The 23447-nt window shown below is 46.8% G+C and overlaps 1 protein-coding gene across 5 annotated transcripts in view; it reads left to right on the top strand.

Moving 5' to 3' along the window:
* Chst10 (carbohydrate sulfotransferase 10) overlaps positions 1-23447 on the top strand; it is a 29913-nt gene that overhangs the window by 326 nt on the left and 6140 nt on the right. The window contains exons 2-5 of one of the 5 annotated variants that reach the window (XM_006244730.5): positions 1776-1881; positions 11989-12120; positions 20208-20299; positions 22226-22460. In XM_006244730.5, the coding sequence (XP_006244792.1) occupies positions 1860-1881; positions 11989-12120; positions 20208-20299; positions 22226-22460 (481 nt within the window). In that variant the 5' untranslated portion in view covers positions 1776-1859. Of the gene's footprint in view, positions 1-1775; positions 1882-3259; positions 3451-11988; positions 12121-20207; positions 20311-22225; positions 22461-23447 lie in introns of those variants that run through there. The other 4 variants (XM_063266597.1, XM_063266596.1, NM_080397.2 and 1 more) reach the window with 4 other exon arrangements.

The raw sequence follows: 23447 nt of genomic DNA, 5'->3' as shown, positions 1-23447 counted from the left end.
CCGGGAGGACAGAAGGGTGGTGGAGTCGGTTTTTCTTGGCGAGCTACCCCGGTATGTGCTGGGGGCGACTTAAAGACGTCGCTGGATGGAGATTCCTGGGAAGAGCCTTCATCTCTTAATTATGCAACGAGGCGGCGTCCTTGTGCCGGATGCAGTGATGAATGGAATCGGTGACACTTGAACCATCCATCGTCTACGGTTGCCCTCCGGGGCTGGAGACTTGCGTTTGTTAATTGGGGGCGGGGTGGAAAGAGGAGAACACTTTCCCGCTTGGGTCCCGGGAGCGTGCGGGGAAGGAGGATGAGAGGGAGGAACCTGTGCAGCTTTTCCTAGGGAGCGCTTGGTTGAGCCTGGCTCCCTGGGAGCTGAGGGGAAGGAGCTCAGCCAGCAGGTTCTGCGTGCTGGCCCCATAGAAGTTGGAGGTCTAAGCATCCATTACTGCACTTTCTGGCTTGAAAGATGAAACAGGTTTTCCGAAGGCCAGTGCTTTCTCGTTCTCCAAGTCCATTCAAGGCAGGAAAGGGAAGGGCAGTGAATACAAAGTAGCTCAGCCAGGTTCTGGTTAGCCACAAGGAGCTGGGTTATTGCGTTGGTCTGTTGGAACTGCCAGAGCTGGGAATGTTTCTTAAAACGAGACAGCCCAGCTTCGTTCCAGCTTGCTGATCACCAGCCACGACTTCTTTCTTTTTTAAGTGACTGGGTTAAAAAGAAAAGACACAAAGAGAGAAATGGCTTTCTACGTTCCGCGGCCCCCAGGATAATTAGGACATAGTTTATCTTGAAGCAGAATGGGAATTTCAAGCTGAAAAGAAAAATCTTGAATGTTTGCTCTTGACCCTGAAGAACAGAAGAAATTTCCTAGCAAGACCTTACCTTCCCGGAAAGGAAAATAGGGTTCTGTTTGTTTGTTTGTTTGTTTGTCTGTTTGCTTTTTGTTTTACCAAAGTTGAACAAAGGACATCAGGAAACATTTGCAAATAATCTGTGCCACTTGTAGTAATATTTGGGTCATTTTTGAAGCTCAAGGAGATTATACAGTGAAGAATTAGGAGGGAGCCAGGAATACAGTGGGGAGAAAGGACTATGCAAGACCCTAAACTTGAGACCTTTTGAACCAGTCTGTTTCCTCTTCACACAGTCTGGAATTGTTTAAATTATGTGAAGTGAAATTACCTTTAATTTTAACACTGAGATTTTTTTTTTAGAATAAAGTCCATTGTTTGCTTATTCTACAAACCTATTAAATCTGTGGTTTCTCTAATCCTGTGAGGTTGACGCTTATCCCATTATTATTTATCAAATGACTTTTGTCTAGAATCTGCTAGGGGCTAAAGCTTGACAGAACCCAGAGTGAATCTGTCATTGGAATAACTCATGGTGCTGTATAAAAAGTATTTACCCAACATCTAGCAAATAAAACAGTGGGATTGGATTATCCTTGGTAAAAAATATTTCATTAAGGATTTTAATTTTTATACCGAGTCACAGGGATGGCTCTTAAATGGCTGGCTCTTATGGCACATTTGAAATATATTCTTGCTTATCAAGAAGTACAGATGCTACCTGCTTTCTGTGAGGAACCTGTTATAGAAAATATACACTGGTATTCCAAGTAGAAACTAAGTTATATTAAGAAAACTGGTGGTTTTGTTACTTGGGTTTCAGTTTTGGTCTTTTGTTTATGAGATGGGGTTTATGTGGCGCATTCTGGCTTCAAGCTGTGCAGCTGAGGATGGTCTTGAATTCTCACTGTTATTTCAAATTATCCTACACAGTGACAGAGGAACCATAAACCTCATGAGGAGCCAGTACAGCATGGGAATGTGACAGTTCCAAACCCCGGCCACAGATGGTCCGTGATGGAAAATGTGAACCCGACAGGTATTTAAGATCATGGCTATCCAGTATCTATAGAGCCTCCTTTCTCTCCTGTATAGACATCTTAGGGAACTTAAGCACCCAGTGATGGGTATGTATCTGCATGCTTAGAAATGGGTTCTGTAACTATAATAGGAGCATGCATTGCAGCCAGCACTGGGTTAGTATCCGATTGTACAGTCTGTCAGCATTCTCCGTTACTCCAAGCTTCTGCCTCAGCCACTCACTGGACAGTTAGAATGTTTTCCTCTGCTAACCAAGGACAACCCATCCTTCTAAGGCAGGGTTGGAAGAATGGCGCAGAGAAGACAAAGAAAAAAATCTGAACTGCTTGCACTGGGAATTTAAAAGCTCAGTGGTCTGTAATAGACCTGTCTGTGTAGACGCATTCATACACTATTCTGTGCTTTAATAAGTTGTAGTTTGATAAATTTGTTGTTACATCACAATTCAAAATCAAAAAGTATGGCAGGGCTGATAATATCCCCTTGTACCAGCCTCAGGGTCTGGTTCTCTTCTCCCCAGTGTCTTTCCAAGCCTAGTAGCCCCTTGACATTACCAGGTTGTATGAGGTTTCCTCTGTGTCTGGAAGTGTTACAAACATTCAACATTGTAACTGTGGAGCCTGAGGTATGTGTGATGGGGTAAGGATCCGGCTTCCACAGCATCCACTGCTGGCAGCTTTGCTCTCTTACCAGGGACACTGCCCTCCTTGTAGCTTTCAGAATTCTAGACCCCAGACTTCTCATTCAATTCTTCCTTATTTGCTCCATTTCTCCTGTCACCATGTTTTGTTTTTAATCAAAATTGGCTTTCTAATAGCACAGTATACACTCAAAGATGCAGGTTCAGTCCTTTTTCTTACCCAAGCGTTTAGATTGATTCATTGTAAATATGGAGCTGAAATCTGCCTATAGTCTTGGTATGAAAGCATTCAGGGGGGTAGGGGATTTAGCTCAGTGGTAGAGCTCTTGCCTAGCAAGCACAAGGTCCTGGGTTCAGTCCTCAGCTCCGGGAGGTGGGGGGGAAGTGTTCAGGGTCATTGTCCGGGCTGGCAGATTGAATTATTCTTTTCCATGTTCGTAATCTGTGCATGCTTTTACTCTTATTTATTTCACACATACCCTGTGCATGCGTGTGTGCACTCGTGTGTGTGTGTGTGTGTGTGTGTGTGTCTGTGAGTGTGCATGTTTACAAGTATGACTGTGGCAAGGCACAGCCTGTGGAGATCAAAGTACAACTTTTGGGAATCAGTTCTTTCCTTCCACCATGCGGATCCCAAGGTTTGAACTCCGGTCTTCAGCCAAGCCTGTCAATCACATTTACCCCTGAACCATCTCACTGGTCTAATTTGTGCGGTTTTTTTCTTTTCTTTTTTTAGGAGCTGGGGACCGAACCCAGGGCCTTGTGCTTGCTAGGCAAGCACTCTACCACTGAGCTAAATCCCCAACCCCTAATTTGTGGATTTTTAAAGATGGGGTCAAAGAATTGAGAGTCACCCAAACACTAAAGCAAAGAAGCTGCATTGAGCAGAAGCTACAGGTCAGCCTCTTACTGAGTGAAGTGCTAAAGGTTTGTACCAGAAGTCCCCGGAGCCCTATCAGCATGTGAAAAGGAGCCATTGGGTGATAAATGTATTCAAGCTGGTGTTTGGGGCAACACCGCTGCAAAGTAACTTTAAGTCTTTTAAACTAGTACTGAAAAACAAAGACAAACAAAAACAAAGACAAAGCACCTAGGTCATTCCCCACTTAATTAACATTTCCCCCCCCTGTCTCTGAGAATATAGTGAACCGTGGTAGAAGACAAGGACCACAAAACCCAGAAATCTCATCTCAGTCGGAGAGCTGATTGGTCAGCTCCCATCCTATAGAACTAACAGGGGCTCCAGGATCTGGCCTTGCACTCTGTTATTAGGGTGCTGCCTGAGATAGTCTTCCGTGAGAATGGCCGAGCCTTATTAGCCCTGTGGACTGCTTGCTCCCTGCACACACCTGTCTGTCTCTGTGCTCTGCCCTGGAGCGGTGTAGCCAGCCACTCTGCATGCTTGCTCTAAGGCACTGAACTGCTCCCAGTGCCCGGGGTGTGTCCCAGAGATGGTGTCCCTGCAAGTGGGCGTGGCTAGTGTTGAGAGTGGTGGCTGTCATCTCCCCGAAACCCAGCTCTCTAGAATGAATGCCTGCTACCTTTACCACCTTTCTTTCCCCTTGGCCCCAGCCTTCCCACCCTTACCCTTCTCCATCACAGATCTGTACAGATCTCTCACCTAGCGCATCAGCCTCTCCATTAGCATTCCGAACGTGTGTGTCGCTGTGTTCTGGAGGGCTCCGAATGTGCTCCTGAATGAGTGACTGGCTGAAGCCTGTGCACACAGAGGTGACGGGGCTTGTGTGCCACAGGACCTTTTTAAAGAGCCTTTTCTAAACCAGCTAAGCAGAAAGTGATGGATGGGATCTGACTGGATCTGACTGGATCACATGGTAGGAGGGCCTTTGTGCTTCCATAGTGGGGGATGTGGACAGCTGAGACGAATGACTCTACAGGCATCCCTTTCTTATAATGCAGGAGAGAGAAAAGTGCATCCAAAGGCAGTAGTACCTGCACTGGGGCTGTCAATGGTGAGGACACACTTTCTGATGCGTGGTGCTGCCTCCCTTTTGTTTGAAAGAGAAAAGAGGTGAAGGCATCTTGTGGGCTCTACTGGCTTTTTTTTTTCTCTCCCCAGCTTTCTCCCTCCTTACAGCCATGGGTTCTGTCTGTGGGTTTTCAGAGCCCATCCTCTGGCTTGTTGGCATCTTGACATGTGTACCACTTCATGCCTGGAAGGAGGAAGGCTCTGAAGATGGATATGCCAGCTCCCGGAGGGCTGGGACTCTGTGTGCAGGAGCACACTATGCCCAGAGCAGTGTGAGGCACACTGAACTCTGCCGCCAGCATTAGCTGCAAGTGGGCTGGCGGGGTGGGTCGAATTGGCTCCTTGACAGGAAGTTAATTATAGCAAATGCCAGGTCTTTTGAAGGCTGTTTATCACCTGGTTACAGGGACACACTCACTGGCCTTGAGTGGAACCCTGAAGGGAAGCGCCATTCTCTGTCCTGGTCCCCTTGTAGATGGGCATCATGAGCCTGGACCTTAACAGCTCTGGTTGGTGGCCAGCCCCGGGGAGAAGATCTGTATTCAGGGACACAGCTCAGAGAACAGTGCATACTTAGAGAAGTGAGGCTGAAGGAATTGGGGGTACTTTTTTTTAGTTTAGAAAACAGGGCACCTTGTCATAGGGTTTCTTTCCTCGTGGGCAGCAAATCTTAACTCTACAGTGTCTACTCACCCGTAGATGGGAGAGCTGTAAAGGAGTCTACTCGGGGCAGTGATGGAAGATGGTCTTAGATTCTAATTAAACATTTCTTCAGCCATTTATCAAGAACACTTAATGCAGAGCATCGGTGGACAGCCATGAGATTTTACAGCCAGTCCTGAAAATGGAGGGGGAGTAGCCATTACTCTGGAATATGCCAAGAATTTGAATTTTAACGAGATCCCCGGGGGATTCACATGGACTCGGAAGTTTGAGGAAAGCCTGTTGGGTAGAGGGCGGCTGGACCAGCGGGTCCCTGTCTCGGCTGCTCTGCTCGTGAGAGGGTCGTGCAGAGCTTGGGGACCTGCTTTGGCAATTGACTTGCCCATCCCTGGTGCATTGCTGTTCGTTGAGATCAATGTAACGATTCTAACGTACAGCCACGACTGACATTGAGCCACTGGCCTCAACATTAGTTAGATGCTGCTGTAACCAGAGAGGACATCACACCATGGTGAGCTAGGGACGCCTTTCTCCAGGACCCATCAAAAGCCTTACATACTCTATACTGTGGGTCAGCTTACTAGCTCACCCACTGGTGTGACGGGTCGGGCCAGCTGTGCACGCAAGTGTGCGCAAACATATTGAGCCCAGACAGAGGTCATTCCTTGACTTTTAATTAATCGATTTATTTAATAACTTATTTCATTTAATTTATGTGTATGTGCGAACCATTAGTATTCAGTGCCTGGGTCAGCCAGAAGAGGGAATCCCATGCCCCTGAAACTTGAGCTCGAAGCAGTTGTAAGTAAATAGATGTGCACACTGGGAACTAAACCTGGGTCCTCTGCCAGAGCAGCAACTGCTGAGCCATCTCTCCAGCCCCTACCTTGTTTTGGCTTTGCTTTTGCTTTTGTTTGAGACTGGATTTCTCACTGACCTGGAACCCACTGAGGAAGTTGAGATGGCTAGCCGGCATGCTCAGGGGCCTCGCTGTCTGTGTCTCCCTAGCACTGGGATTGCAAGCCTGCATCTCCAGGCAAGTCAATGGAGGTGATGTCAAAGTAGGTTCCCAGCCCTTCTGTATGGGTCCTGGAGCACTGACTCTGGTCCCCATGCAGCAAACACTTGGCTGACTGAGCTTCTCCCCAGCGCCTCACTCTGGTCTATAGAGATAGAGGTGTGGACCGAGCACTTGGTCAGGTTGGTTTACGCTGATGAGGATGCCCCCTCCTCCACAAATGGAAATAGGCTGTTGTCAAATGGACATTCACCTTTTATATCTTTGAGCTTTAAAACAAAATTTAGGATCAGACCTCTTCCATGTCAGGGAAAAAAAAAAAAAAAACGGGATCCCACACAACTGTTAGGGCCAGTGTTTGCTGAGTCGCATTGACTCTGCCTCAACTGCACCTTGATCCACGTGAGTCTTCCTTCCTCTTAAGTTAATCCCGTGTTCCCTGGAGTGGAACCCTCTCCCCAGGTCACAGCCTCCTGTATTTTCTTAGAGTACCATCTCTCTCCAAGATCATCATTTTTCTGCTTCTTGTGGGTTTGTTAGACTTTGAGATTCTGTAAGGACACGTGAGATGGTCCTATCTCTAACCCCATTTCTATCGGAAAGAACATATGTTTTCATGGTGAATTGGAGAGTGATCTCTTTTTTAATTACTTTGTCCATTAAATGTACATGCACAAGCATATGTCCTTGCCAAAAAGATAAAGTCAAACACAGCTGTCACTTCAAAGGAAACGAGAAATAGTTGTTCTGGGGATGGGGAGGTGGCTTCGCAGTTCAGAGCACTGGCCACTCTTCAGAGGACTGGGGTTCAATTCCCAGCACCCACATGGCAGCTCACAACTGTCTGCGACTCCAGTTCCGGGGGACTCTAACACCCTCACCTGCACACAGGTAAAACCCCACGTACATAAAAATAAATCATTAAAGTTTTAAGAGAAAAGAAATAGTTGGGGTTGGGGATTTAGCTCAGTGGTAGAGCGCTTGCCTAGGAAGCGCAAGGCCCTGGGTTCGGTCCCCAGCTCCGAAAAAAAAAAAAAAGAAAAGAAATAGTTGTCCTAGGAATGAGTATGAATGACCATAGCCAGGGGACAAGCGATTCAAGCACAACTTTCTAGCTAACAACAGTTTGATCAAGGTTTATAGAACAAAGAAAGCCACACACCAAGACTGTTTTCAGATACATCAACACCGTCTGTTCGGGCTGTGGCAAAGTAGGACAGTCTAGGCCTCCGACGCTATCTGGTGACATTTTTAGCCTTCCAGTTGGTGTCAGCGAGGGGTCTGATTATACAGTCACAAGCATGTGAGGTCCTACACAGAGTTGGGATGTACGTGAGTACACAGCGTGCTGAAGATAGTCCAAGGTAATTTTCGTGGAGACCTGTGACAGTGCAGCTCTCTGTAGTCACTTATTTTATTTTCTTAAAAAGGTTTATTATTTCTCTGTGTGTGGGTGTGTCTGTGTGCTTATATGTGCATGTGCAGGTACCCTCAGAGCCCAGACTTGGGCGTTGGATCCCCTGGGGTTCGAGTTACAGGTGACTGGGAGCTGCCCAACGTGGGTGCTGGGAATCGAACTCCAGAAGAGCAGCCAGTGCTCTCCCAGCAGCTGAGCCGTATCCGCAGGCCCTCATTTGAGTTCTAAATTAGAACAGTTAACATTGATGTGGTTGGTTTTATTCTTTTTTTTTTTTTCTGGGAACTTTCCAGCTACCACCTCACTTCTAAGGGCCCTCTGTTATAAAGCGGACTGACAGAGGACCCGAGGGTGAGTGCTTTGAGAGAGGACTAGGCTGTAGTCACACTGGCTGGCTCACATTGTACGCCCCTGAGGTCGAAGGCCCGGTTTATGTTTTAACCGTGTTACCTTTACTCGCAATGCTTTTCCTTGTGTCTCTGTTAAGCACTCTGTTTTCTCACTATAGACCATGAGGTGGGAAGCCAAATATTGTGTGTCTCCCCTCCCTGGTCTCACCTGCTGTTGTGTGTCTCTCCGGTGAGCCCCGTGGGCGACGCAGTCTCCCTTGCAAGCCTGGTTTCACTGCCTCCTTGGCCTATCCTGTCAGAGAGAAAAACCCCACCTGCCTCACCTGAGGTTTTGTCTGCTACGGTTAACGGTTAACAGAAAGCAACTCAGACACGAGGAGGGAGGGGTTCCAACTGTGCTTGCAGCTCCCTGTTTCCTTTAAAGAAAACCCAAATACTTTCAACAAAAACCATAGCGTAATGTTTGGGAAGGACGTCTCTCATGTCATTCTCGGCAGTTTAGGCTCAGTTGCTCAGTTTTCTTTTAAGCAAATAAGAACTAAGGAAGAAAACTATGTATTTGCTAAATGTCCTGGTGCACATCAACTTGGCCAGGTCATCACACTTTCCTGGCTAGAAGACTTCCATTTCTGAAACGGTATTAGGGAAAGAAAGAAACCGTGGCCAATACTAGTGAAGTAGAAAGAATTAGCCAGCAGCTAAAAGCATCAGGTACGTCCGCATAGGTGGCATTCTTTGACATTTTTATTTATTTGTCTTTTCTTTTCTTTTTTCTTTTTTAACTGTGAGAAGGCTATGTGCTACTGGAAAAAAAAACTTTTAAAACACAAATATGTCTAAAGTAAAAGTAACTCTCCCTTCACCGTCTCAGGGTGTTATTCTGTGTTACGGGTGTGCATAGCATGTAGCCACCTTCTCTCATGTAGTATGCATGCATGTTGTTTTTATTAACCAATAGGATCAGCACCAGTCCTGTAACTCCCTTTTCTACGCACTGATGCTATATGTCCACACGGCCTTTGTCCAGTAGGCTTGCCACATGGCATAGCGTTTTTTTCAAAATTTGAAGTTTCTGGATTCCCAAATGATCTCATAGCTCCTCCCTCAGTGTTTTTAAATTTCATTTTGTTCTTATTTATGTGTACGTCTGGGTCCAAGTGGGCATGTGCACGTGGGGGCAGGTATTGATGGAGGACAGGAGAGGGCATTGGTAGGATCTCCTGGAGCTGGGGTTGCGAGGTGATTGCGAGCTTCCAGGCACGAGTGCTGGGAACCAAACTCGGGGTTTTTTGGAAGAACAGCAAAAGCTCTTGACCGCTGAGCCGTCTCCCCAAATCAGTAGCGTGTTGTAAATTCATGGTGACTCGAGTATGTGCACACACTGTGACTTAGAAAGTATAATTTGATTCCACGTCATGCTGAAGTTCTAAGAGCTGTGCGTGTTCTGGTGTCAGTTATTGGGCATCACACTGGCAGCCTCTCTCCTATGGACGCTGGAGTCCCGAGTCTTCAAGGTGGCATGGTGCTTTAGATGGACGCAGACATTGGCAAGCTGCTTTGGAGGTCTCCGTGCATGAGGTGCCACTTGAGTTGCTGGTGTGTTAATTGGTTGGCGTGAGCCGATCACATGGGGAGGGGGAAGGGGCAGCAGGCAGTGCCTAGCCGAAGACAGGGGCTGCCAAATGAGAGAGACCAATGTTGGGACATCAATGAGCCAGTGATGAAGGAAGCTGGCCCTTCCTCTACTCATGCTGTCGGGAGCAGACCTTGAACATCAATTGCAAAGAGCCCATGGCAAGACATGAGGTCACGGACCAGGAGCCGTCTAACCTGGGCATCTGTTCTTGAGACACCAGTAAGAGCTTGGCTCTGATGTTCCTCTCAGAGGACCAGTTTGAAGAGGGGTGAGCATTTGTGCCCATACACTTCCTAAGCCTTCATGCCCCAGAGGAGCCCCCTTGTGGCTTAAGGAGGGCAGTAGGTGAGCTGTGAAGTGGGCAGGAGGGATCTGTGGCTACAGCTCCCCCAAGGCCCTGGGCGCAGGCCATGTCTGGCTCTTGGTGTAGAGAAGGAACTGCGTCTTTCTCCATACAGCAGGGCCTCAGGGAAAGCCTTGGGCCTATCCAGCCTTCAACACTAGTCCTTTGCTGACTCAGTTTCATTTAACGGTGATCCTGGGTAGATGAAGGCTTCGTGTCAGAGGTGGGGTAGGGAGATTGATCAGGAAACCTAGTGGGAGAGCCAGCCTGGAGTCAGGCACAGGCTGGGCTTAGAGGGAAGTCTAGGATCCCACTTTGCACCGAGCCACCCCAGTGAGGAGGGGAGAGAGAAAGAGACTTTCATAAGACTGGGGTGGCCTACCCCAGGCAGTTGAAGGATTTGACTTGTATTCTAACGGTTGAACTGCAGACACTCAGTTAAGTCTACATTCCAGAACCAGAAGAGGCAAATGGCGCTCTCTCTCTCTCTCTCTCTCTCTCTCTCTCTCTCTCTTTTTGTTTTAGGTATGTCCCATGCAACATTTAGGACGTGTCTAGAATTTATATGTTGTTTCCTAGAAACTTTATACGGTGTGTTACATTTTTATGTGTTTACTCTGGCGACCTTGCCTGGGGATGTGCCAGAAGCACTAGGCCCAATATACAAGCACAGAAAAATAGAGAGACTGTGTGTGTGTGTTTGAGTAGATCCTGTGGGTGCATTTTTTTGTGCGAGATTTAAACTTAACTGGTCTCCTATACTTATGCATAATTTGGCACCCATGCTTGAAGACCCCAGGAATCAGGCTGGGCATTACTCCTGGGTTGCCTGAGTGTGCCCATAAGGTACCCTAGAAAGGCACACATGGCGTGGGAGGTGGCAAGCCCCGAGGCAGTTGAAGGATTTGGCTTGTATTCTAACGGTTGAACTGCAGACACTCAGTTAAGTCTATATTCCAGAACCAGAAGAGGCAAATGGCTCTCTCTCTCTCTCTCTCTCTCTCTCTCTCTCTCTCTCTCTCTCTTTGTTTTAGGTATGTCCCATGCAACATTTAGGACGTGTCTAGAATTTATACCTTCAAAGAGGGTATCAGAGGACCACTCACAGGTATTGTGGAGGGACCTGGGCTGCAGATGCCTGGTCCCAGCGAAGCTCTTGAATACAGCATCAGGAAAGAAGGAGGGTTATTATTTTGTGGGTCTTGGCTGAGCCTGGGATGGGAAGCTCTCACCAAAATCACCCACAGTTCGCAGCAGCAAGCGGGAGACCTGTTCTCTTGCCTATATTGATGGCCGATCACAGTCAGCTGGGAGAAAACAGCCCAGTTTGGTCCCTTACCATGGCCTCATCTTGCTTCAAGAAGTGCCACTTGACTGAAATATGCTTGGTTGTCTGTCTGTCTGCCGCCGCTGCCCCCCCCCCCATCTTGTGCTGAGGATTGGCAGTGGCTCCCTGGTCCCTTGTACGTCCTTACACACAAGAAAGTGAGGACCAACAGATGTGCCACACCTCACTCCCAGTGATAATATGACACCCCACCCCCACCCTCACTGGTCCTTGAAGTCGAATGGGCTATAGAAGCATGGGTGTTATTTTTCTTAGATTCTCTGTGTGGGGATACACCCAGTCCACCAGACAGCATCCCCTCCTTGCATCAGCATTCTGTCTGGATGCAGGAATTGCCCTCTACCCCTTGGCTGGTCTGATGGATGGCTTCTTGTCAGCCTTTCTATGAGCTTCTTGTGACCTTGACCTGGGAGACAGGACTCAGGAGGCAGATCTACCACAGCAAAGTCTCAGGGATTCCGGGATAAAATTTGTTCCTTGTTATTCCCCTCTACTAGGTGTTGGGAGTTGATTTAATTGTGAGATGGGCCTTTTGGAAGGATTCATTAAATTTGAAATGTTAACTGTCAAGTCCAAATACCCACTGTAGCAAATTAGAAGTGTTCACATTGATATTGGACCTTTTAATTGAAGCCGCCTGTGTCGTAGTACCACATTTTATTGCTTGAAACGGCAGAGGCATCTCCCTTGTGTCTTCCAGGAAGGATCATCGGATGGACCCTGTTTGACAACATGCACCACCAGTGGCTCCTGCTGGCTGCATGCTTTTGGGTGATTTTCATGTTCATGGTGGCCAGCAAGTTCATCACGTTGACCTTCAAAGACCCGGATGGTAGGTGTGCTTCATGGCAGAATGGATTTATGGCTAATGGAGTCCTTCCCTCAACACTGTCCCCAGGCTCCAAGCATTGATTGGCCAGAGAAGCAGTTCCTCAGGAGGCTGGAGCACAGAGCCTTGTGCATCCTTCCGTGGTTCACAGCTCATTAGAGGCGTCTCTAGCAGCACTGTTCCCCACTTCTAGTGGCTGTAGCAGCCTACGTAGTAGTTTGCGGTGTTGGCTATTGGCTCCTTTATCCCCAAGAACTCCTGGTGTGTTCCTAGCTATTCTAAGGGCCTCTGATCCCCACACCGCCTTCTCCATCTCTTCTGTTCCACTCTACTTCAGAGAAATAGAACTGGAAGCAGGCATGCAGGGGGAATGGGGAAGCCCGGTGTGAGCCAGGCGGTGGTCCTCAGCATGGCTTGCCCTAAAGGATGACTACAGACACTTAACACAGGGCACCACTTGGCTGCCATTACAAATTTCATCATCTTCTTGAAGTCCTTGTGAGACAGCTGATGGGGTCGGCACAGCCCAGTGAAGGGGTGTCACACTTACTGTATTGGACATCCAGGGCCATCACAGGGTGTTTGGAACCAGGGGCTCCATTGGAAGATTGGGTTTCAAATCTCTGTGTCACAATCAGAGGAGGCTTGAGCAGTTTCAGCACAGTCAATATTGGTGACCTCTTACGAGGACAGGAGTCACCTGCCGGGCTTTGTAATCCTCTGCTGAGGACAGATGAAATTCATATTTCTGAGATGGGCACTGGCCCCAAATGTGGAACAGCTGAAAAGCTGAGAGAACAGTGCTGAGAACAGCATGTGACTTCTGAACCCTGACCTTATCTCTTGGTGAGGAAGGGTGAGCCACGTGATGAAGTTGCTTGAAGTTTGGTTTGTTTTAAGAACCAGGACAGCGTGTGCTACACATCAGTGAGACGTCTGTCAGTCAGAATTTGATAGTTGAAGCCTGGTGACACACACCTTCTACCTTAGCTTCTCTGGAAACTCATGCTGGGGATTGACTGAGCCTCTGAGAGTGGATAGACCACAAGTGAGGCTCAATGTCAAAAGAGCAGACAGACAGACAGACAGACAACAGACAGACAGACACACACACACACACACACACACACACACACACGCACCCCAAAGGGAAAATATGAATTTAAAACATTGTATTTTTTATTGAATATTTTTATGTACATTTCAAATGTTATCCCCTTCCCTGGTTTCTCCTCCAGAAACCTGCTAGCTTCCTCTGCTTCTATGAGGGTGATCCCACACCTACCCACCCTGACATTCCCCTATACTAGGGCATCAAGCCTTCTCGGGAACAAGGGCCTCTCCTCCCATTGACGCCCGACAAGACCATCCTCTGCTACATATGCTGTTGGAGCCATAGGTCCCTGTGTACCCTTGGGGTGGTGGTTTAGTCCCTGGGAGCTCTGGTTGGTTGGCATTGTTGTTCTTATGGGGTTGCAAACACCTTCAGCTCCTTCAGTCCTTTCTCTAACTCCCCCATTGGGGACCCCGTTCTCAGTTCATTGTTTGTCTGTAAGCATTGCCTCTGTATTGGTCAGGCTCTGGCAGAGCCTCTCAGGAGACAGCTATATCAGTCTCCTGTCAGTAATCACTTCTTGGCATCCATAATATTGTCTGGGTTTGGTATCTATATATGGGATGGATCACATGGGGTCAGTCTCTGGATGGCTTTTCCTTCAGTCTCTGCTCCACGCTTTGTCTCCATATTTCCTCCTGTGAGTATTTTTGTTCCCCTGAAGCATGCACATTTTGGTCTTCCTTCTTCTTGAGCTTCCTGTGGTCTGTGAATTGTATCTTGGGTAATCCAAGCTTTTGCACTATTAATATCCACTTATCAGTAAGTGCAAACCATATGTGCTCTTTTATGATTGTGTTACCTCACTCAGGATGATATTTTCTAGTTCTACCCATTTGCCTATGAATTTCATGAAGTCATTGTTTTTGATAGCTGAGTAATATTCCATTGTGTAGATGTACCACATTTTCTGTATCCATTCCTCCGTTGAGGGATATCTGGGTTCTTTCCAGCTTCTGGCTATTATAAATAAGGCTGCTATGAACATAGTGGATCATGTATCCTTGTTATACATTGGAGCATCTTTTGGGTATATGCCCAGGACGGGTATAGCTGGGTCTTCAGGTAATGCAATGTCGGATTTTCTGAGGAACCTCCAGACTGATTTCCAGAGTGGCTGTACCAGTCTGCAATCCCACCAACAATGGAGGAGTGTTCCTCTTTCTCCACATCCTCGCCAGCATCTGCTGTCACCTGAGTTTTTGATCTTAGCCATTCTGACTGGTGTGAGGTGGAATCTCAGGGTCATTTTGATTTGCATTTTCCTGATGACTAAGGATGTTGAACATTTCTTTAGGTGCTTCTTGGCCATTCAGTATTCCTCAGTTGAGAATTTTTTGTTTAGTTCTGTACCCTATTTTAAGATAGGATTATTTGATTCTCTGGAGGCTAACTTCTTGAGTTCTTTGTCTATATTGGATATTAGCCCTCTATCAGACGTAAAGATATTTTCCCAATCTGTTGGTTGACATTTTGTCCTAATGACAGTGTCCTTTGCCTTACAGAAACTTTGCACTTTTATGGGGTCCCATTTGTCAATTCTTGATCTTAGAGCAGAAGCTACTGGTGTTCTGTTCAGGAAATTCTCCCCAGTGCCCATGTGTTCGAGATTCTTCCCACTTTTTCCGCTATTTGTTTGAGTGTATCTGCTTTATGTGGTGGTCCTTGATCCACTTGGACTTGAGCTTTGTACAGGGTCATAAGAATGGTTCAATTTGCATTCTTCTACATGCTAACCTCGAGTCCAACCAGCACCATTTGTTGAAAATGCTGTCTTTTTTCCATTGGATGGTTTTAGTTCCTTTGTCAAAGATCAAGTGACAATAGGTATGTGGGTTCATTTCTAGGTCTTCAGTTCTATTCCATTGATCTACCTGCCTGTCTCTGTACCAATACCATACAGTTTTCTATCACAATTGCTCTGTGATATAGCTTGAAGTCAGAGATGGTGATTCCCCTGAGAAGTTCTTTTAGTGTTGAGAATAAATTTTGCCATCCTGGGTTTTTTGTTATTCTAAAAAAATTTGCAAATTGATCTTTCTAATTCTATGAAGAATTGAGTTGGAATTTTGATGAGGATTGCATTGAATCTGTAGATTGCTTTTGGCAAGATGGCCATTTTACTGGGAGGTCTTTCCATCTTCTGAGATCTTCTATTTCTTTCTTCAGAGACTTGAAGTTCTCGTCATTACAGATCTTGCTTGATTAGCATCACACGGAGGTATTTTCTATTATTTGTGATTATTGTGAAGGGTGTCAGTTCCCTAATTTGTTTCTCAGCCTGTTTATCCTTTGAATAGAAGAAGGCTACTGATTAGTTTGAGTCAATTTTATATCCAGCCACTTTGTTGAAGTTGTTTATAAGGTTAGGAGTTCTCTGGTAGAATTTTTGGGGTCACTTAAGTATATTATCATATCTGCAAAAAGTGCAGATTGACTTCTTCTTTTCCAATTTGTATCCCTTTGACCTCTCTGACTAGGACTTCAAGTACTATATTGAATAGATAGGTAGAGATTGCGCAGCCTTGTCTAGTCCCTGATTTTAGTGGAATTGCTTCACGTTTAGTTTGATGTTGGCTACTTGTTTGCTGTATATTGCTTTTACTATGTTTAGTTATGAGCCTTGGATAACTGATCTTTCCATGACTTTTATCAAAAGGGGATATTGAATTTTGTCAAATGCTTTCTCATCATCTAATGAGATGATCATATGGTTTCTTTCTTTGAATACACTCTTGCATTTTAATATTCTCTGATAGGAGCTTTTAAGGAGTACCTTCCCAGTGGGTTCTGGTAAAGGCAGTGCCATGGCTTTATTTATGCTAGCTGCTCTCAGGAATGGCAAAAAACTTAAGAGACATTAGAGGTGAAAAGCCAAGGAGAAAACTGACAACCTTTCCTTAGAAGTCAGAGGACAACTTGTAGGAGGTGGTTTCGCTCCTTCCACAGTATGAGTCCCATCTTGGGCTCAGTTTTAAGATTGGCAGCAGGCACCTTTACCCACCAAGCCACCTTGCTGGCCTGGCCTTCAATGTTTTCACTGAGGCAAAACTCATTAACTCAGCTCACCAAACAGCTCTACCTTAAGGTTAATGATAGGAGGCAGTTCCTCTATGCGCTGACATTTGGGTAGCCCAGGGTGCTCCTGGGCACCCTCGGAGCCAAGAGCATTGTTAGCCTCTGTTTACCCAACATGAAGTTCAGTGGAGGATGCTGTCACCTCAGAGCTTGCTACTTTTGCTGCTCAGCAGTAAAGCCACGCTGATACATTTGTGCAACAACCTATCCTTAGCAAATTTCTTTTTCTATTGAACAAGAATCTGGCATCAATAACCAGATTGTATCAAAAAAAATAATCCAACCCAGTGATAGATATTTAGTGTGGTGATTTGTCAAGATTTGAAATACGAACCAAGGGTTGGGGATTTAGCTCAGTGGTAGAGTGCTTGCCTAGCAAGCTCAAGGCCCTAGGTTCGGTCTCCAGCTCCGAAAAAAAAAAAAAGGAAATACGAACCAACCCTTGAGCCGGTCTTGGATACTTGGATACGTTGTTTTCTTTATCTGTTGGACTTTCTATTTCAGCCAGTCCTTGGGCTGATAGAAGCCCCTCAGGTTGCTTCTAAGTGGCAGAGGGGCAGAAAGCATGACTTTGATTATCTCCACACTCTGCCTGTAGCATGGGCTTGTGGCTGAGCTGCTAGCCAGAGTGCAGTGTCACTAAATAGCATGCCAGGCAGTGAGGAGATGACTGTGACAACTTTTAGAAAGGGGAAGCAAAGCCATCCTCCATTTACAGTTGTAGGTACAAACCCATAAACAGCCATCGTTGTGACTGTTAACAGACCTCATCTTGGACATGAAGATGCCCAGCCATGCCTCAGCCTCTCAGCCCTCCACCCTGAAGCCAGAGACTTACTTCTGAGAGGCAGAGAGGTGGGAGGGACTGGCATCTGACCACAGCAGGGGTGCTGGCAGCTGCTGAAGAGAACCCCCCACCAGCTAAGCTTCTGAAAGACAAACTAGGCCATGCTGTGTTTCCCCTTTGTCTCTAGTTAGATAGGGTTAGAAGAGATCTGTGGAGCTTAAAACTGTGAAAATGTTCACACCAGGGTAGTGACTTCCCAGTGCCCCAAGCATGGGAATTACGTTGCCTTCTATAAGTTACTGGCAAGTCGGTTATTCAGCATACAGAACACATTTCCCTATGCACAGAACAAGGGAACACAGGTTCCACAGAGCCATTTAGCATGTCAGCTTCCAAAGGTGACAGGTTGAGTCAGTGGAGATTGGACCAGTCAGCTTAGGGGTCAGGGCCACTGCAGGGAGCCAGGAGCCCTGTTTGGGTGGCTACTTGCCGCCTTCCACCAAGCATCACACACTTTACCCTTTGGCAGGCTCAGAACAGCTTGTGCTTGTAGCTCCAAGCAGGTTTATCCTTTCACTCAAAAGTTGGCTGTGGGGTTTTTGAGGCTGTGCAGCAGGGATTGTAGGAGAGCCCAGTAACTGAGGTATGGAGCAGAGAGGCACAGTAGGGAGCTTTCTAACTCACTGTGCAGGCAAGAACCAAACCAGAGGCAGCTGTTAGCTAGCGTGACTGGCTCAGTTGGGAAGGTATTGCAGTTAATAGCATAGCCACTCTTCCAGAGGATCCAGGTTCAATTCCCAACACCAGTACTGCCTCAGCTCACCATTTCTTCACACCATTTCTTTCGGCCTTTGGGTCACAGGCACAGATGTGGTACGGATACATGTGTAGGCAAAACATCCATCCATACAAAGTAAAATCAAATAAAGACAAAAATAATAAAATAAATTTCAAAAAATAGCTAGACTGGGGTGGCCTGGGGCTAGAGTAAGGCAGGCACCATATAGGTGTTCCTCAAGAGGGGGAAGTTTTTATTAAATTAAAGAACACTTTTATATATTTTATGTGCTTTTATTGTATATTTGTGCTTCTGTGGGACTTTGAAAAAAATTTTTAAGTGCATGTTTGTTTTCAGAAAGTGATAGATTCTGTCCAGGTTGTACCTGAATAGTTCCTACAAGATCTTTTCAAGATTTGCTTGACTGAGTGGCTTGTAAACTGCCCCCTGGTCTGACTTACAGTCCACATGATGTCTGGTGTGAACATGGAAATTATAACCTGACTGCTGGAGTTCTGTTTTTGTCTTTTTGTTTGTAAATTAATTTTTCTGTCTGGAGATCGCTGAGGAGTGACATGCAGTTGTAGGAAATACCACAAAAGGGCTGGAGGGCTGTCTCAGTGCGTCCTCTATAGGAGGTCCCAGATTTAATTCCCAGCATCCTCATTGGCAACCCACAAGCATGTATAACTCCAGTTTCCAGGGCACGAGATGCCCTCTTCTGATCCTTGGGTACCAGGAACACACATGGTACACAAACACTCGTGTAAGCAGAAAAATCATACTATAGTTGAGAGAGAGAGAGAGGAGAGAGAGAGAGGGAGGGGAGAGGGAGGGAGGGAGAGAGAGGGAGAGAGAGAGAGAGAGAGAGAGAGAGAGAGGAGAGAGAGAGAGAAGGAGGGAGGGGGAGGGAGGGAGGGAGGGAGAGAGAGAGAGAGAGAGAGAGAGAGAGAGAGAGAGAGAGAGTGTGTGTGTGTCTGGGAAATCATGTGTTCTGTTTACCCTCTGGCCCACATGATAACTGCACACGGACCTGACTACACTGTCACAGTTGGGACATGGGCCAGGCACAGAACAACCTATGTCACTGTGAGGATTCATCATATCACCCTTGGTGACTGTTGTCTTTTGGTACTGGTTTAGATTTTTTTGCAATCTAAATTCAAGTCTCATAGCCCCGGTTGACTACAAACTTGCATTCCTCCTGCCTCGGCCTCTGGAGTGCAGGAATTGTAGCAGTATATGTGCCTGTGTTGTCTTTTCTAGTGTATCCAAGCCCCCTCCTTAGCCTCAGCTCCCAAGCCTCTATACAATTGTGTCATTTCAGGAACATCTTGTACCGGGGACCTGGTTGCCTTTTCTGACTCAGTTGAGCGTTCACCCAGCATGGTTGAAGTGTTAGCTGGGACTCTTGGGTTTCCACTGCTCAGTTGTGTCTTGCTGTATTGATGTAGCTTTTTGTTAACCGTGCACCCACTGAGGGTTGTATGGGCTCTTCCCAGGTTGAGGTTGCTACCCCCGAAGCTGCTATGAACATTTGCATATGGGTTTTTGTTTCCATATAACTAAATGTTAATTTGTCTGGATTAAATGCATTGAAACACAATTGCTAGGTCTTGTTACCATATTGATTTTTTTTTTCCTTTCAAGAAAATTACCAGACCCCTTTCCACCTATCGCACTGCAACAGTGTATACATGAGCAGGCTCCTCCACATACCAGCTTTCCGTCCCTGTTCTTTCTCACACATTCTGATGGGTCTCCGCTACTTCTTCCTGTGACTTTGATTTGTTTGCCTTGTGGCCAGTGTTGGTGGTCATCTTCAGCGAGCCGTCTCCGCATGTCTCGCTCCTGTGCACATTGGCTTGCTTGATTCTTAGGTGTCTCATCTGTTAACTTCCTTGAGTCTTCTAGATACAAGCTGTCTGTTAAGCATGAGGCTTGGAAATGCTTTCTCCCGGTCCTCAGCTAATCTTTGCCTCCTCTTCAGATAGACCTTTGCAGAGCCCAGGTTTTAAGTTTGAATGAAATTCAGTTTTCTAAAGGCTTCTGTCCTGTTTGTTCTTCTTAAACTTTCACGGCTTCGTATTTTACAGGTAAGACCCTGGATGGTTTTGAGTTCTTTTTCAAAGGTGTGAGTGAGGATTAGGTGTTAGGTCATTCTGTCCATTGAGGTCCACGTGCTCCATTTCTCTTTCTCACATAGACTGACCTTCGAGTTGGGTAGCCTTTGCCAGAAGCCAGCAGGACATGGCTGGATGGGGTAGTATTTTTTTTTCCACTGATTGCTGTGCCCTACCCTCTGTGAGACCATATGTGAATCTATCCTCCAGGGTATAGTGCCAAACAGGAGTTTGTGTTCCTGACGGCCATGCCAGAAGCAGAGAAGCTAAGAGGAGAGAAGCATTTTTCTGAAGTCATGAAGGTGAGCACAAGGTCTGTCCTCCGACAGGGATATATATTGCTTTCCTTTGGGAACACCGCACGTGGGAGTGGCTTCCCCAGTGGCTCTCCCAGGTTCCTGGCTGTGTCATTGCAGCTTCGTTTATGGTACCAGTTGAGAATTCCAAATCTGAAAATCCAATATATGAGAAGCGAACAATCAGAAATGGTGCTGCAGCAGAAATTTCCACGCCGCAAAGCTTTGTCACATGCACTGAATTATTTGAAATATTCTGTATGACTAGGGCTGTACAGTAGCCACAGCTACTGTCTAATGTGTATGAGGCCCAGGTCTCAATCCCCAGTAATCCCCAGTAATTGTATACAATTACCGTGCTATGTATATTAAACAAATGAATTTCAGGGTTGGACCTGAGTCCCTAAAATATCTCATTTTGTAAATGGGACAGCAAGAGTTATTCAAGTTGGAGTTCCTTTATTTTTTTTGTTTCCACTCTTTGCTTTAGCTTGGATTTAGTGAGTTTATGCTACATCCCCCATCACGGGTTCTCTATAGGTGTCCTTTGTGCAGAATCCCTTCCTGACAGATGAAGTCTGGGCTTCACTGGGGCATGGAGAGTGTTGAACAGAGTCAGGAAGAAACTGGGAGTGTGAAAAGAATTCTGACCCAGAGTGGAATTCTGGGGTCGGAGGAACATGGGACCAGATTCCAACTCTATGGCTTAGCAGCTGAGTCCAAGGCAAGAGAGAAGCCCCCAGATGCCATAGCAGATAACAGGCCCAGCCATCAGCTTACATGGAGTCCTCAATGCCTGGTTCTGGCTCCATGTATTCCTCTGCAGGGCTGCTACACATAACTCTCCTTGTTCTCTGTCCAGGGAGAGGGGCACACTCAGGAATGTCCCTCCCTTTGACAATCCTCATGCTGGGTCTGGAAAGTGCAGATCACACTTTGGCTAGAAAGGATGACGTGTCCATCGCTAATGGTGTTTGTCAGTTCTGGACTAGTCTGGGGCAAAGGGCAGGTGCTGCCTGGTTCACAGCATGAAAAATGGCAAGTTAGAACCCAGTAAGAGCAGAAGCATCATAGTCAGAGGCAAAGGCACTGTTGCGGTTTCTTAGCAAGATGTTCACGTAGGAAAGGCCAGGTCTGCAAAGCTCCTTGGAGATAACTTGGGGGAGTAGGGCAGGGAAGTCTTTAAATACATGAATAGAGAATACCACAAGGGTGGGTAAGCCATTGGCAAAGCAGTTCAAGGTGAGGGCCCCCATTGAAAAGACACTGCATCAGGGAAAATACATCTTACCCTGTAGTGGCCGCTCGCAAATTCAAAATGCCTCTTAGAGAACACACACACAAACACACACACACACACACACAGAGAGAGAGAGAGAGAGAGAGAGAGAGAGAGAGAGAGAGACAGACAGACAGACAGACAGACAGACAGACAGGGAGACAGGAACACACTCTTTCCATGCTACACACTCGAGCCAGCTAAGGCTTTCTTGGGTATCCCCGTCAGACCTTGCTGTCTCATACCCATTCAAGACTCAGCAGCTATGGAATGAATGGTCCTGCTGGCCTTCAGAGACATGGGAGATGGGCGAGGGCTTGGGTCCAGGACTGCTCCTGTCAGGGATGTTCTTCCCGTTGTGAAGTAAGCTCCTTAGGCTGTCTCTTCACTCGGAACTCCAGCTAACTTATCTCTTCAGTTAATCAGATCAGTCTCCTAGGAGGTCCACAGGAACCAAGTAGACATCAGTTCTCCTGGGCACCTGTCCCCATCTGTCTTTTGAACTCAGCACAGCTGTAGAGGGGGAACTCTGTGAAATGGCAGGAGATGGTGTTTGTCCCAGTAGAGATGGGAGGAAAGCAAGAGAAGGGGACTTTGGGGGCTCCTCCTGCTTCATACCCATAATCCCTCTGTCTTCCCCATCCCTCTCACAGCCAACTGGGAAGATGCTTTCGGAGAGCCATCCTGATCAGCCCCCGGTTTATCTGGAGCGGCTGGAGCTCATCAGAAACGCTTGCAAGGAGGAGGCTCTGCGGAACCTCTCCCACACCGAGGTCTCTAAGTTTGTCCTGGATCGAATCTTTGTCTGTGACAAGCACAAGATTCTTTTCTGTCAGACCCCCAAAGTGGGCAACACCCAGTGGAAGAAAGTGCTGATCGTCTTAAATGGTACGTGTGGCATGTGGGGGGGTCCCTCTGCGATGGGAGAGAGGGGTAGAGGCTGGCATCGGAGGACAGGGTGGTTTCTTCTGAAAAGATGCTCGACCTTCCTGAAGGTTCTCTGTGCTGTTTTCCATACTCCTGTTACGCTGTAAGAATCGGTGGGGTTAACTTGGTTTTGTTTTTACAGTGCAGGGCACAAAACCTAGGGCTGTGTGCATGCTAGGCAAGCTCTCTACCACTGAGCTCTGGTCCACGGGTGGCTCTAACTGAGCTGTTTCAGTCAGAACCAAGGGCAGGATTTCCTGGGTTTTCACAGACATAGCTGGCCAGTCTCACTCAGCTTGCCCACCCTGTCAGTCCTTTTCTTTTCTGTGGTAATGCTGGGGTCTGTCTTGAGTACTGCAAGGCTCCCACATTCCATGAAGAACCCTCTAGTCAAAGAACCCATAGCCAGAGCCTGGGAAGAGACTCTTGCCTCTTGGGCCTCAGGCAGCCTCACTTGTACACTGAATCTTTCTGGGTTGACTGAGAGAGAGAAGCTACACCATGTTTTCTGCTGTAGACAAAACATTAAGGTAGGTAGCTTCAGGGAAATCTGATGTTTACCAGGGAATGAGTAAAATCGTAGAAGAAAATGAGTTCATATGCTGTGGTTCTGATTACTCACTGCTCTGCTTAGACACCAGGTTTGTTTCTATCCCAATTAGTCTAAACTGGCCAAAAATGATCACAGGGTGTCTGTTAAAACTCAGCTCCAACTCACTGAATCCCAACGTGCGGAAGTGACACCCTGGGTACCGTGGGACAGGTTCTTGGGGTTCAGCATTGTGCCTACAGTTCCCAAGCCCTCTCCTGGCATTACTGGCCAGTGTTGGCTGCCGTTTGCACGTTGTCCAGGTCAGTCACAGGGCAAAAAGGACAAGGTCTCGCCTTCTGGATACATGAAGTTAATGTGCCCCAGAATAGTATGCCAGTGTGCTGGATCTCTGAATG

The sequence above is a fragment of the Rattus norvegicus genome, chromosome 9 (assembly GCF_036323735.1).
Source record: "Rattus norvegicus strain BN/NHsdMcwi chromosome 9, GRCr8, whole genome shotgun sequence".
NCBI classification, from domain to species: Eukaryota; Metazoa; Chordata; class Mammalia; order Rodentia; family Muridae; genus Rattus; species Rattus norvegicus.
The sequence above is the reverse complement of the archived record's forward strand: the minus strand, read 5'-3'. Positions and strand labels throughout refer to the sequence as shown.